This window comes from Quercus lobata, chromosome 9, assembly GCF_001633185.2.
Source record: "Quercus lobata isolate SW786 chromosome 9, ValleyOak3.0 Primary Assembly, whole genome shotgun sequence".
Lineage (NCBI taxonomy): Eukaryota > Viridiplantae > Streptophyta > Magnoliopsida > Fagales > Fagaceae > Quercus > Quercus lobata.
The window spans coordinates 8,244,709-8,258,833 of NC_044912.1; the positions used below are offsets into that span (position 1 = coordinate 8,244,709).

At 37.7% G+C, this 14,125-nt stretch overlaps 2 protein-coding genes across 2 annotated transcripts in view; both read right to left on the reverse strand.

Annotated features, from left to right (window-relative positions):
* Positions 1–616: 616 nt before the first annotated feature.
* LOC115960055 (kinesin-like protein KIN-14N) overlaps positions 617–14,125 on the reverse strand; it is a 28,033-nt gene continuing 14,524 nt past the window's right edge. Inside the window, exons 8-13 of the mRNA XM_031078747.1 lie at positions 2,675–2,800; positions 2,480–2,601; positions 2,173–2,239; positions 1,957–2,076; positions 1,662–1,852; positions 617–949 (exon numbers count right to left, since the gene is read on the reverse strand). Coding sequence (XP_030934607.1) covers positions 946–949; positions 1,662–1,852; positions 1,957–2,076; positions 2,173–2,239; positions 2,480–2,601; positions 2,675–2,800 — 630 coding nt within the window. The 3' untranslated portion in view covers positions 617–945. The remainder of the gene's footprint in view (positions 950–1,661; positions 1,853–1,956; positions 2,077–2,172; positions 2,240–2,479; positions 2,602–2,674; positions 2,801–14,125) is intronic.
* LOC115960056 lies at positions 6,638–8,131 on the reverse strand. Its single transcript, XM_031078750.1, has one exon. It carries the CDS (start codon positions 8,119–8,121, stop codon positions 7,294–7,296), a length of 828 nt encoding a protein of 275 aa, XP_030934610.1. The 5' UTR covers positions 8,122–8,131; the 3' UTR covers positions 6,638–7,293.

The window sequence follows — 14,125 nt, forward strand, 5'->3', positions numbered from 1 at the left end:
AATGTTAGTAGTTTCAAGCACTTAGTTACTTGTTAGTAATGAAATGAATAAAAGGTCATGTACTATAAATCATAGATATCAATAAAATAAGTCAAGTTTTTTTGTTCTACAACACCTTTCCCTCTTCTTACGCTCTATTCCATATTTCTAAGGAGGTTGGTTCCCTTGAACAACCATTAAGAACTAAATATATTCTTAATCAACTAAAGGATCTTACCACTACACATTGATAGCTTTTTAGACATTAAATAATTTGAATGATTACTTGTCTAGAATCTAGAATTGTGCACTTCAACAGATGCCTTATTTATAAATTCAATTGTAATTAGATTTCTTTGAAATAATATTTTAGGTATGACAAATAATAAAATAGAGGCAAAGGGAGCAATGAGAGAAAAAAAAAAAAAAAAAAAAAAAAAATTGGATTTCAAATAGTGTAACCAAGTTAACGTTCAAGACTTTACAGCAAAAAAAAAAAAAAAAAAAAAGGTTCAAGAATAACCATAAAAGGAATGAAAAGAAAATTTTTGGGAACACTGAACTTTTTAGGGATTATTATGAATAACCACTAAAGTTCTTATACACTAAACTTTATAAACAAAGTGAGAATCAATCCTTCAAATTTAATCAAAATAATCTACCATTACCATAAAAAATGTATCACAAGATTGGGAAGACATTTGAAATAAAACCTGTTGCAGTTAAGTATACAAAAAGAGGATCATAGAATTGGAAACACATTCAAATAAAACCTATCACAATTCTTTCTAAAAGTTACTAATTCACAATATATTGATATGAAAGTTTTGATGATTCAGTTCTCCAAAATGCAGGATTTTTAGGATTCATTTCCATGTCAGCATAGGATGACAGATTGTTCAGCCACATACTCCAAGAATTCAGTCAAGAGGTAGGGCAGTTTTCCTTTTAAGTATTCAAAACCATCTATCTGCATCACAGGGGAAAAAAAAGAATCACAGCTGAGAAAAAAAAAAAAAAAAAAAGAGAGAGAGAATAAGCTGCAGCCAACATTAGCAGAAAAATCCAGACAATATAAACACTTAAAAACCCCCTTGAGTCATGAGAAGTCATTACAAACGAAGGGCACAACTACACAACGAAGCAATATAAATATCAAACCTCACAGTGAACTTTTAGTTATGCTTGTGGTCATCAGTCTAGTCTGAATATTTTTCCTTTATCATCAATCCTAGTGTGACACTCACCAACAGATATGTAACATCTAGAAAGATTACCAGTTTTACTAAATGAAATGCATAAATTCACTCCCACATTGTTTTAATTGTCACATTATATAAATAAATAATTATAAAAAATAAAAAAAGAAGTTGATTGGTTACTATCATTTAAAAGTTACATTTTTACATTCAAAGTTAAAAAGTTAGAAGCTTTCATTCTAACTTTCATCTAACACAATCATTGGCAAAAAACAATATTGGTAACTGCAGGAGTAAAATGCAAAAATATATGAATAGCTTATTCCTAGTCCCCATAAAACAAGACCAGCATTAGCATTCCATTTAAATGTCATTCATCAAATAATTGATGTTTGTTTAAAAGAAAATTAAAAGGTGGACAATATTTTATGCCATCAATAGATTTGTGCCACGGTAGTAGTATCTTAAGGAGAGAGAGAGAACCTTTGCGATGTGCGTTGCCCCAAATTTGGTGTCTTGGGCTTTGCTGGGGTAGAAGGTCCGCTTCTAAAAGGCTGTGAGAGTTTGAATCTGCTCATCCTATCCAACCTCTCCAAGGTAGTCAAGTTCTTTGAGGCATGACTAGTGGAGATGTTAGCCAAAATCAACATCTTTGCATCCTCATCCAAGTATGGCTGTTTACGCAACAACAAATAAAAACATCAACAACAACAATAATAATAATAATAATAGTAAAACTAATGCTTTAGGTTTAAATGTTTTAAAAAGAAAACTGCACCTTTAGAAAACATGCAAGCCCCTCGGGCAATGACAAGCCATAGATCTCAATTTCCTTTTCCACAGCTTCACTAGCCATATAAATGAAGTTTAAAACCCCATTTCTTGGTTGCTTAAAACCCTAGGAAAGGAAGAAAGAATTATGTCAGCAAATTAAAACCTACAAGAAAGATTACTTTGAGTACAAACACAAATAGAACCATACAAGAAAACATACCTCAACACAAGATATGTGTAATGTAAGAACAAAATGAGTTCTTGAAGACTGCTCATTCATTTCCGTCCTACACAGAATTAACCCAATAGTTAGCCTTTTTGCATCAAAACTATTCAACTAAGTAAAATGAGCATTAATGGCAAGGGAGGGGGGACTTAAAGAAAACCATACATTAAATGAAATATGTGCTATCTTAACTAAAAATATGACAATTGTTATGCACAATACAATAAAGTAATTAATTTTTATTGATAAGTATAACAAGATTAAATTGATGTGAACCAAGTAAACTTTAAAATGCATTTACCTTTTTTCAGCAAACTTTTGAAAAGCAAAAGAAAACTCTTCAAAATTGGACACGTCAACATTTTCTTCCGTGTCACACAATAAATTGTGGACACTATCTTCGGATATTGCACTCATGAATATCTGCACATATTTATGACATTCTTAAGAGTTTTATTAGAAAAGATTACGTAGATTAAAACAAACATTAGTTTACCTGCATAGTGATTTTCTTGCCAAGCTTTAGAAGATGCTGTCTTCTTTGACATAAATGCTCTAAAGAGCGATATAGTAGTTCATCTTCATTAGTGTCAAAGCTTTGGCCAAAGCTAATTATACAAACCTGCCAAAACATCACAACAACATTAGATTAATGCAAACTCATTATAAAAGGCAAAGCAAAATTCTGCGATAGATGATATGCAACCAAGTGATGTAATAAGTTTAGACTTGGCCAAAAAATAAAAAAATAAAAATACAAGCGAAATGGTAGGCACAACAACTATATACAATAAGTTTAGAAAGTTAACAACTGAAAACACAAGTGAACTAAAGATGCAGCCAGCTAGATACGTTTAATATTTCTTAAAATCTGGTACCACAATGTGTGATGTGGATTATTTGGTTGGAACGTAATAATTGTGTATTTGAAGATACAGAGTACACTGTGGATCAACTTATCGCTTTATTTGTAGGGGCTTTATTTGATTGGTCTTGTGTGTGTGGGGGATTCACTTATGGGACTCCATTCTGATTTTTTTTATTCTTTTTCTGCTTGTACATAACTTCTTTTTTCCTTTGTTGATTGTACATATATTTTTTGGCTACTTCATCCTTTTAATGAAGTAGTCTTTTCTCAAAAAAAATTTCCTTACCTATTAAAAAAAATTTTGGTTAGATTATTATTTAAGACCTTATATTAATTTTACCAATTGATATATAAATTTTAGAGAATCATTCTCAACATCCCCAATTTGGGTTTGTCTCTTTATCTACACTTTCTATTCCCCAATTTTCTTTGCTATAAATCAATTCCACCAGCCCATTGGTTACTTTGACTGCATCACCCAATATACTTGTCGATTCATTCATAGATCTAATTGTACATTATTTTTTTTTTTGATAAGTAAAAGTTTATTGATCTCAAAAAAATGGAACACCCTAGTACACAAGGAGTGTACAAGGGTTCAAACAATCAAGAACAAAAATTACAAGAATCTAAGATATCAAGAAAGGATGGAAAGGATTGGTTCCGCAAAGCAGCCAACCAATCCATTAATGTTCTAAAGAAAAATAGCTTCAAATCTGATATGGATCTCTCCTTATCTTCAAAGCACCGACTATTTCTCTCCCTCCAAAGGCACCACAATAAGCAATGAGGAACCATAAGCCATATATACCCATTTCGATGACGGCCAAAACTGCCTTGCCAACATGCTAGAAGCCCCACTACATATTGTGGCATAACCCAACTCACTCCAAACAACCCAAACACCATAGCTCACATATCCATTGCAACCGGGCAATGAAGAAAAAGATGATCAACCGATTCCCCATTACACTTGCACATGTAGCACCAATCTAATATCCAAACCTTCCTTCTTCGTAAATTGTCAATCGTTAAGCATTTCCCTAAAGCAACAGTCCAAACAAAGAAAGCTACTCGAGAAGGAACCTTCTGCTTCCAAATGCTTTTCCAAGGAAAACAATAGTCAGTAGGGCCCACTAAGAGATTGTAATAATCCCTAACTGTGAATCCCTTCTCTCTAACAGATTTCCAGCACATTTTATCCTCACCAAGCCCTCTAACCGAGACACCATATATGGTATCCATGAAACTGGCCAGTGCCTCTAGTTCCCGAGCATGCACACCCCTAAAGAAACTTACATCCCAAAACAGGATTCCGTTATCAAACTTCATAACCTCAGCCACACTAACCTCTTGATCTCGGCAAAATCTAAACAATTCAGGATAGCTGACTGCAAGAGAATTTTCACCACACCAACGGTCTTGCCAAAATTTCACCCTAGACCCATCCCCAATCTCATATAGAATGTGTCGAGAGAAAGTAGGCCATCCCCGACTAATATTTTTCCACAAGCCAACACCATATGGACCGTTAGTAGGCCTAGTACACCAACTTCCCCATTCACAACCATATTTCACAGCTATCACTTGCCTCCAAAGAGTAGCCCTCTCCATCCCAAATCTCCATAGCCACTTCCCAAGTAGAGCTTCATTAAAAGGTCTTACCTTTCTTATCCCCAAACCACCCGAAGCAATGGGAGTGCAAACAGTAGCCCATTTGACCAAATGGAATTTTGGTTCATCACCAATGCCACCCCATAAAAAATCCTTCTGAAGTTTCTCAATTCTGTTAGCCACAGAAGCAGGAATAGGAAATAAAGATAGAAAATAAGTGGGCAAGTTAGATAGAGTGCTTTTAATTAAAGTGACTCTACCTCCCTTGGATAAGTACAAACGTTTCCATCCTGCTAATCTCCGTTCTATCTTCTCCAGAATTGGGTTCCAAATTGATTTATCCTTACATTTAGCTCCCAAAGGAAGGCCTAAATATTTCATTGGAAGGGTACCTTGTTTACAACCAAGGACATTCAACAATAAGTCAAGATTATGCACCATACCAATAGGAACCAGCTCTGACTTGCCCAAATTTATCTTCAGACCAGAAACCGCCTCAAACCAAATGAGAATCATACGGAGAAACAAAACTTGATCCAAATCAGCATCACAAAAAATTAAAGTGTCGTCCGCAAAGAGCAAATGGGACACCTCCAAAGATCTTCCCTCTAAACGACCCACAGCAAAACCTGACATGTGACCATCATGGACAGCCTTATCCAACATTCTCCCAACGGCTTCCATCACCAAGACAAACAACAAAGGGGACAATGGGTCTCCTTGTCTCAACCCCCTGGAGCTCTCAAAAAACCCACAAGGAGTGCCATTTATCAATATAGAGAATCGAACAGTAGATATACAAAAGAAAATCCACTGCCTCCATTTAGCAGAGAACCCACTCCATTCTAGTAACTGCATAAGAAAACCCCAGTTGACATGATCAAAAGCCTTCTCAACATCTAATTTGCAAAGTATCCCTGGCAAACCAGTTTTCACTCTACTATTGAGGCATTCGTTAGCAATAAGCACAGGGTCAAGAATCTGCCTGTTCCTCACAAATGCATTTTGAGAAGGAGAAATTATATCTTCCATGACCGTGCGAAGTCTGGTGGCTAAGACCTTGGCAATGATTTTATAAACCCCCCCAACAAGACTAATGGGGCGAAAATCCTTGACTTCAATTGCTGGATTTTTTTTAGGGATGAGAGTGATGAATGTTGCATTTAAGCTTTTCTCAAACTGACCTTTAGCAAAAAAATGGTGAAATACAGCCATAAGATTAGTTTTGAGAATATCCCAACATGCTTGGAAGAAGGCCATTGGAAACCCATCAGGTCCAGCAGCTTTGTCACCATTAAAATTCTGTATGACATCCAAAATTTCTGCCTCCTCAAAGGGTCTATCTAACCAATCAGCATTATCACCGGATATCCTAGGAAATACCAAGACTTCTGGAAAAGGTTGAACAACTTGCTGCTCCGAGTATAAATTCATAAAGAATTGAGTAATACAATCAGCAATCATACCTTGATCAGAAGACAAGGTTCCATCAACCATAAGGCTCTCAATACCATTATTTCTTCGATTGGAATTAGCCATTCTATGAAAAAATTTTGTACTTGCGTCCCCCTCCCTCAAGTGTAGCATTCTAGACTTCTACCTCCAACTAATTTCTTCCAAAAGAGTAAGCTTTTCAATCTCGGTACGGAGATTAACTTGTTCTAACTTCTCCTCAGCTATTAAAGGTTGAGTCTCCTCTTTAACATCCAAGTCATTCAATTTGTTCCATAACAACTGTTTCTTTAAAGTGACATTGCCAAACTCCGTTTCATTCCATTTTTTTAGGTCCAACTTCAAGGCTGCCAACTTCTTAGCTAGTATAAAACTCGGGTTGCCTTGAAACAAATAGGATGCCCACCAAGTTTTCACTTTATCCACAAAATTTTCCGCCTTCAACCACATATTTTCAAAACGAAAAGGAGTTCTACCTCTCCGATGACTCCCCCATTCCAACAGAATTGGGTAGTGGTCTGAAAGTATCTTAGACAACCTTCTCTGTGCCAATAGAGTGAAATGATCAGCCAAAAGTGGAGAGAAAAGAAACCGGTCAATTCTAGAGGCAGAGAAATTGTTGGACCAAGTATAAAGGCCTCCTTCCATAGGTATATCCATCAGCCCATGAAGAGAGATAAAATCCGAAAATTCATACATAGCCCGAGTACTAGTTGTAGCCCCTAATCTCTCCGATGGAAAACGAATTATATTAAAGTCACCTCCTAGGCACCATGGCACATCCCACCAACTAATCAGCCCTGTCAATTCCTCCCACATCTTCCTACGCCTCTTGTTCGAATTTGGCCCATATAAACCTGTAAAAGCCCACTCAAATTGATCGCCTATGTTTTTAAATCTGCATGAAACAGAAAAGCGCCCTACTGCTTCTTCCACCTTTTCCACTGCCCTCCGATCCCACATCAATACAATACCTCCAGAAGCACCTTCTGAACCCAAGTACAACCAGTCTACATATGGACAACTCCATATACTTCTGACTACTCCTCTAGTAATCCATTCAAGTTTAGTCTCCTGCAAACAGACAATATCAGGTCTCCATGCACGCAATAAATTACGAATCTGAAGTCTCTTCCCAGCCTCATTCAATCCTCTGACATTCCAGGAAATCATCTTCAGATTCATTTAGGAACAGAGAGAGCCCGCTCCCTATTAATACCACTACGCCTAGTTGAAGTAGAACCATAATTAATCGAGCTGAATAGACCCTTCAGCTCTCTAATACCTTTCACTCCAGAACTCTTCAAATCACGTGCTTTTTTTTCCAAAGCAACCCTACGGTGTAATTCAGCCTCAACAGCCAATAAAAAGGTGGTTGCTTGATTTTCCAAACCTTTTAAGGACGTGCCTACGAAGTTATCAAACCCTTTAAATCTGCTTTGGACCCACTCAGAGTAAGCTTCTCCCCTCACTGGATTCTCCACACCCAACACTTCCTGCCCTTCCATTGCCAAAGGTAGAGAAAAGGCCAGTGGTTCCACACTTAGAGGCGACAAACCCTCTACATTAGGTAGCTCAGAAGACTCTGAAGTGTCTGAGACCCAATCCTCCACAAGTACTTCATTCTCATCAACTTGGGCTGAGGACACCTCCACAACATTTGAACACTTCAAGGGGACCAAGGCCAATTGGGTTTGTTCTTCCAATACCTCTGTGACTTTACCTGGAGGCAGAGAAATTTGAATCAGAACCGCCACTCTTCTTCCATCTCGAAGTTCAAGCACCCACTGATCTGAATTCCCCCATTTCTTGCTAACATTGCCGGAATTCTCCTGAAGTATCAAACGGATGTCTTGGTGCAATTTCTCTTCACCGTCGGAGGTGTTTGCTGACTCATCGGACTCATCGGAGCTGAAAGAAGCTGTATCGGACCCATCGGAGCCGAGAATCTCATTATCGGGCTCATCGGCGCCGATAAAGTCAATACCGGCACCGTCGGAGGCTATCATCGACTGGGCTAGCCTCAACAAGCTTTGGGAATCAGCTTGTGGAAGTTCCGAGGTAGAGTCCTCAGCGCCTCTGCGGGTATCGCTGACTGAGCTCTTCGAAGCAGAAAACAAGTTACGTGGGTGAGTCTCGCTGTTTTGAAGAGTTTGTTTTGACTTGGGCCTCCAGACTTTGATGGGCTTGGGATTAAGTTTGGGCTTTGCATTGAAGGGAGCTGTGGGTTTAAAATGGCTAACGGGCTTAAAGTTTTTGTCTTTGGGTTTTTCTATGGAGCCCACTTCCTTGACTTTGGACCACACTACCTCCCACTCACCTTCTGGCCCACGCTCCAATCTCAGGCCAACATCCAACGTTAAAGGTGAGTCATTTATACAGCTGTTACTCTCTGTAATCTCAACCGACAATTCAGCCTTAGATATAGCTTGTTTCTTCCCAGCATTCAAATCGCGTATATCGTGGCTCTTATTGCTCAAGATTGATTCGGTTGAAATTTGAAACTCCGGCATTAATTGCTTTCCTTTTCTGCTACCACTACCCTCTCTCCGATCACCCTCCGTCGCTGCCAGCAGAAGAGTTTTGTGATTCTCCACTCTCGGTTTCAGGACAGAGATAAAAGGCTGTTTGGTTGCAGGTGTCCCAGGTGCGATTGCTTTCCTTAGATGAAATCCAAAACCTCGCCACCCACTACTAGCTTTCCCTTCTGGGACCACGAGAAGTCCTTTCCGACGGCCATGGATGAGTTCCGAGATCATTAAAAAACTGCCGTGTGAATTGGCGCCCAATTGCAAAATAAAAACTTTCTCATTATCCCTAAAGGTATGAGCAAAGTTACCGGATGTTTTAGTAGACATTAGATCCTCCACAATAGCTAGCAAACGCTTAGCGCTTTCTCTGCCCATGAAAACTGATCGGAGAGAATCCCGACTTCGCTCAAAAATGCGTAACATGAAATACGTACCTCCCTCCTCGACTGAGAATTCGAAAGTCTTAGATTCAACGAAAAAGAAAATTGAACCCCCCATAACAACAGAGGACAAAACACAAGTATTGTACATTATTGCCTCTTCTTTTGTCCATATCTAAAATTGAAAGAGATCAAGAAACTCAAACTGCAATTACAAGCCTTGGAGCAGAAACTGCAGCATGGATGAAGTACTACAGTGAGACCTTGATAACTACCGATGAAGGGATAAATCTGTCCAACCATATTCCCCACCACCTCAAATCTATCCAACACCACCAACTCTTTCACCATCACCTTCACCATACCTATTTTCACAACCACCTGCCCAAAACATTTATATATGTTCCTCCCATTAACTTTCAACCCATCCCTACACAATTAAGCCGACACCATGAGCCTCGTAAAACCCATGAGCCACAAAAAACCCGCCTACTAGAGATAAAAAACCAAACAACATCATCAACCTTAGAAAGCCCTTGAGCCACAAAAAAACCACCTACCAGAGCCACAAACAACCTAACTACCAGAACCACAAAAAACCTTTCCACCAAACTTGTTGACCCCTCAACCTCTAAAGCCTTGACACGCTATTTCCAAATCAAAGAGACTTGAGACTAGGGGAAATTTATGTTCTTTTTGCATTGATGCAAAGACCTTCACGTTGGTCCTTGAGAAAAGCAGAGCAGATCCTTATTCAATCCAAGAGTGCAGGGGAAGTTATAAGGGTCCCATGTGGTTTGGTCGATCCGGTCTAGATTGTATAGTGGCCAACATTTCAGAATTGCAATCTTGTGATTTGGGCCAGAAAAGCTTTTTACAGGTTGGAAAGCTCCTGCTTTGAATGGTTATGGTCAATTTTTATATTTGGGGGAAATTCTGTAATTTCTGCAAATCAAGGGTATTTTGGTGATTTGGTTGAGTCTAGAATCTTCTAGGAGATCCTAAGTATCTTAGGTTTATTTTCTTTCAGTCCATATCTATTAGGTTTTATTTAAGTAGTTAAACTAGTAGACCTAATAGAACTAGGAGTCCTATTACTACTAGTACAAGCATGAGTCTTTATATATTGTGCTCAATGTATTCAAAGTAGAATGAGTTGATTAACAAAATTGAGTGTTTTGAGCAATAGACACATTGGCCTTTTTCTTTCCCCTTCTCTCTCCTCTTTCTTTTTTTCATCTTCTTTTTCTGAAGTTACACTTCATGGATACTGTTCACACAGCCCCTGAACAACCCTAATTTCTCTCTAATTCTTCTTTTTTCCTAACCCTAAACCCGCCATGCATGGACTCAAGGCCTACTGGCCTAGTAGTGTTGACTTGGGTTTTGGCCCATCAGGTTCTAAATCTTGTGAAGCCCAAACACAATATTTTCTGCAAGAACAAACCTAGAGGGATATATCTTTACCTATTTCCTCACACACTTGTGTAGAGTAGGGAGGGGGATGCCTCACTCGTTACGATAGAACACATGAGGCTTTCCATGGGTTTTTCTTGAGTTTTCTCGGCAAAAGTTACAGCGATATCACAAGTTCTTTGGGGATGTCATCAGATTGGTTCATTGAGTTAAAAGGAGGGCAACGCCTGCGTATTCTAACAGAAATCAAACAACCGACACCTCTCAAAAATAATGAGAAACCTGTTGATGAGAATTGGAAGCTCTTGGAGTGGCACAAAAAAGACCGAGAAGAGGGTGCATGGTGCAATGACACTGAATCGAAAACCGAGGTTTATTAACCAACACCACATGCACTTTGTTGGAACTTAGAAAAAGATGTTATTCAATCGTTTTTGAGGAGTTGGAATCAAGTGGGATAGGCGAATTTGGACAACTTTCAGTTCCGACAAATGAACATGAACTTATTTCTGTCTTGGAATGTCAGGGCCCTAAATCATGGGTATAAAAGATCAGGATCAGAAACTTGCTCAAGCTTTGGAAGGCAGATATCATTTGTTTCAAGACACGAAGGTGGAATTATTTTCAAGATTAATGATAAGAAGCCTTCAGGGTTGTCATCACATTGATTGGTTATATTCTATTGGGGCCTCAAGTGGAATTTTATTAATGTGGGATGAGAGTTGTTGAGAAAGTGGATGAGGTAGTGGGTAATTTTTCTGTTTCTTGCAAATTTAAGAATGTGTCAGATCATTTTGAATAGGCATTAACAGGAGTTTATGAGCCAAACGTTGATGGTGAGAGGGATAATATGTGGGGGCTGAATTATCTGGTCTTATTGGTAGGTGGGATGTTCCATGGTGTGTAGGTGCAGATTTCAATGTCATCAGATTTCCTACAGATAGGTTAGGGGCCAGACTCTTACACTTCAGCAATACATAGCTTTTCAGATTCTATTTCTACTCATGGTTTGATTGATATCCCTCTTGAAGGAGGCAATTTCACTTGGTCAAATAATCGTGAGTTAGCATCTTTTTTTCTTTTTTTTTTTTGATAAGAATGATATATATATATATATATATATATCTATATGAAAGGCTACTCTATGCATGAAAAGCACAGAGCAAACCCAAAAATTACAAGAAGAAAAAAATAGAGAAAATACATAAAAGAAAACCAAGCAACAGATTAATTACAAAAGAGAAAGAAAGCTAAGAAAAGAAGGGAGAGAATCACTAGTGGTAAGTCCCCAAACCCGAAACCAATCAAAAAGAGTTCCACTAAAAGAAGCAAGCATTTGATCATCGGAACTATCCAAATCCTCAAAAGTCCACCGATTCTGTTCCTTCCAAATACACCATAGTATGCACAACAAAACTAAATTCCAGATCTGAGATGAATGCTTCCCCAACCAATTCCACCAGCCAAAAACCAATTCTAGCATCTATGTCTAGAATTTATAGATTTTTGTCCAGTTCTGATTTGGAAGAGTGTTTTCTTTTCTAGTTCAATGCAAGTCATCTAGAATATGCTCAAACCATTTCCTTATTCTTTTGAAATGTGGTAGTATATAGCAGGGAAGACCTTTCAGATTTGAAAAGATGTGGTTGAAGGTTGAAGGCTTTAAGGAGAGGGTTAAGGAGTGGTGGAATTCATACCACATCCAAGGTACTCCAAGTTTTATTTTGGTCAACAAACTGAAAGCTTTGAAAGGGGACTTAAAGACATAGAATGAGAATGAGTTTGGCAATGTGTTGTTTAAGAACCAATTAATCTTTGATCTCAAAGAATTAGACGCTTAAGAGGAATCCAGGCCCTTGTGTGTGGAAGAGGTTCAACTGCAGGTTGAGCTTGAAAATAGTCGTACGAAGGAGTTCATTTGCAGCAGAAATCTGGAGCCTTATGGTTGCGGGAAGGTGACAAGAATGCTAAAATTTTCCAACAGATAGCAAACTCTCACCATCGGAATAATACAATTAGTCATCTGCTTAGTGATGGGGTCCTTAACTCTGACCAAGTAATGATCAAGGGTCATATTACTCAATTTTATGAAACTATGATTTGAATAGGAGAATATGACAAAATCCTATTCAGTATGATCAAGGGTCATATTATCCGATTCAAATCATAGTCATCACACATCTTTTCACACATATTTTCCTATTCAAATCATAGTTTCACACATTCAAATCATATTCTCACACTGAGGTTGCTGGTTGGTTGGAAAGACCTTTTAAGGAGGAAGAAATTCTTAGCGTGGTTAAGGACAATAACGGTGATTAACCATCAGGCCCAACAGTTTTTTTTTTTTTTTTTCATTTTTCCGGAATTGTTGGGATATAATGTCCGTTTGGGAACAGCTTATCTAGATTTTTGCTGAAAACTTTTTGCTAAAAATGTGTTAAAGTATACTTATACCTTGAAAAAAGAGAAATAGTTGGGGAAAAAAAAAGTGGGAAAAATTAAGGTTTTAAAAAGCTATACATAAAAGTTAAAAACTAAAAGCTGATCCCAAACTCACCCATATTAAAACAAGATTTGTTGGCAGTTTTCCAAGAATTTTATAAACATGGGACATTTGAGAAGAGTCTAAATGCTATATTTATTCCTTTAATTACAAAAAAGTCAAGAGCTATGGAGGTGAAAGATTTTTGGCAATTAATCTTGCTTATTAGGAGGCATTTATAAACTTATTGCTAAAGTTTTAAATAACAGACTTCGATTGCCATTGGGAAATATTATTTTAGGCTTCAAGAATGCCTTTGTGAAAGAGAGATAAATTCTAGATTCTATTTTCATAGCTAACAAATGCATAGATAGCATATTAAAGTCCAGGATTCCAGGTATTCTTTGTAAATTGGATTTGGAAAAAGCTTACAACCATGTCAATTGGAATTTCGTCCTTTATGTATTGCAGAGATGTAATTTTATAGAGATAAGGAGAAAGTGGATTTTCTTTTGTAACTCCACTGCCCGGTTTTCTATTTTGGCTAATGGCAGTCAGTGTGGGTTCTTTGAAAGTTCTAGAGGGCTTCAACAAGGAGATACCTTTGTTACGACCCTAACTAAGTGTATCTAGTAAGGGAAGTTGTGAGTGCTGTACAACATTGTTTTATAGGATTTATCTCAATGCATTGTACTGTATAAATACCATAGTTGGTTGGTGGTCAGTTAGAATAACCAACTGAAAGTAGCAGCAGTGTATTACAAGAACCTATAAGAGGGAAACGTGTGGATGTAATGGATCATAACTGAAATGATAATCTTATTCTTAACTCCTTTCCTTTGTTCTTATCTCAATCTTCTTTAGGAGACTAGGTTCCCTTGAAGCAACCATAATCATAAACCATATCAATTCTACCATTCTCATTACCAAAACTACTTAGAAGCTTAACATTTGGTATCAAAAAAGCATATGGTAGTTGAAGAATGTGTATAGACTATAGAGCTTTAAACAAGGCCACTGCTAAAGACAAGTTTCCAATTCCTATTGTGGATGAATTGTTAGATGAACTGGTTGGGGCTCGCATTTTTCAAAACTTGGCTTGAGGTCTGGCTATCATCAAATTAGGATGAGGGAAGGTGATATTCCTAAGACATCTTTTAGAACTCATTAAGGGCATTATGAGTTCTTGGTGATACCCTTT

What these genes read in the sequence shown, in the direction of transcription:
- LOC115960056 (XM_031078750.1), bottom strand. Translation starts at nt 8,121, where the DNA reads ATGATAGCCTCCGACGGTGCCGGTATTGACTTTATCGGCGCCGATGAG.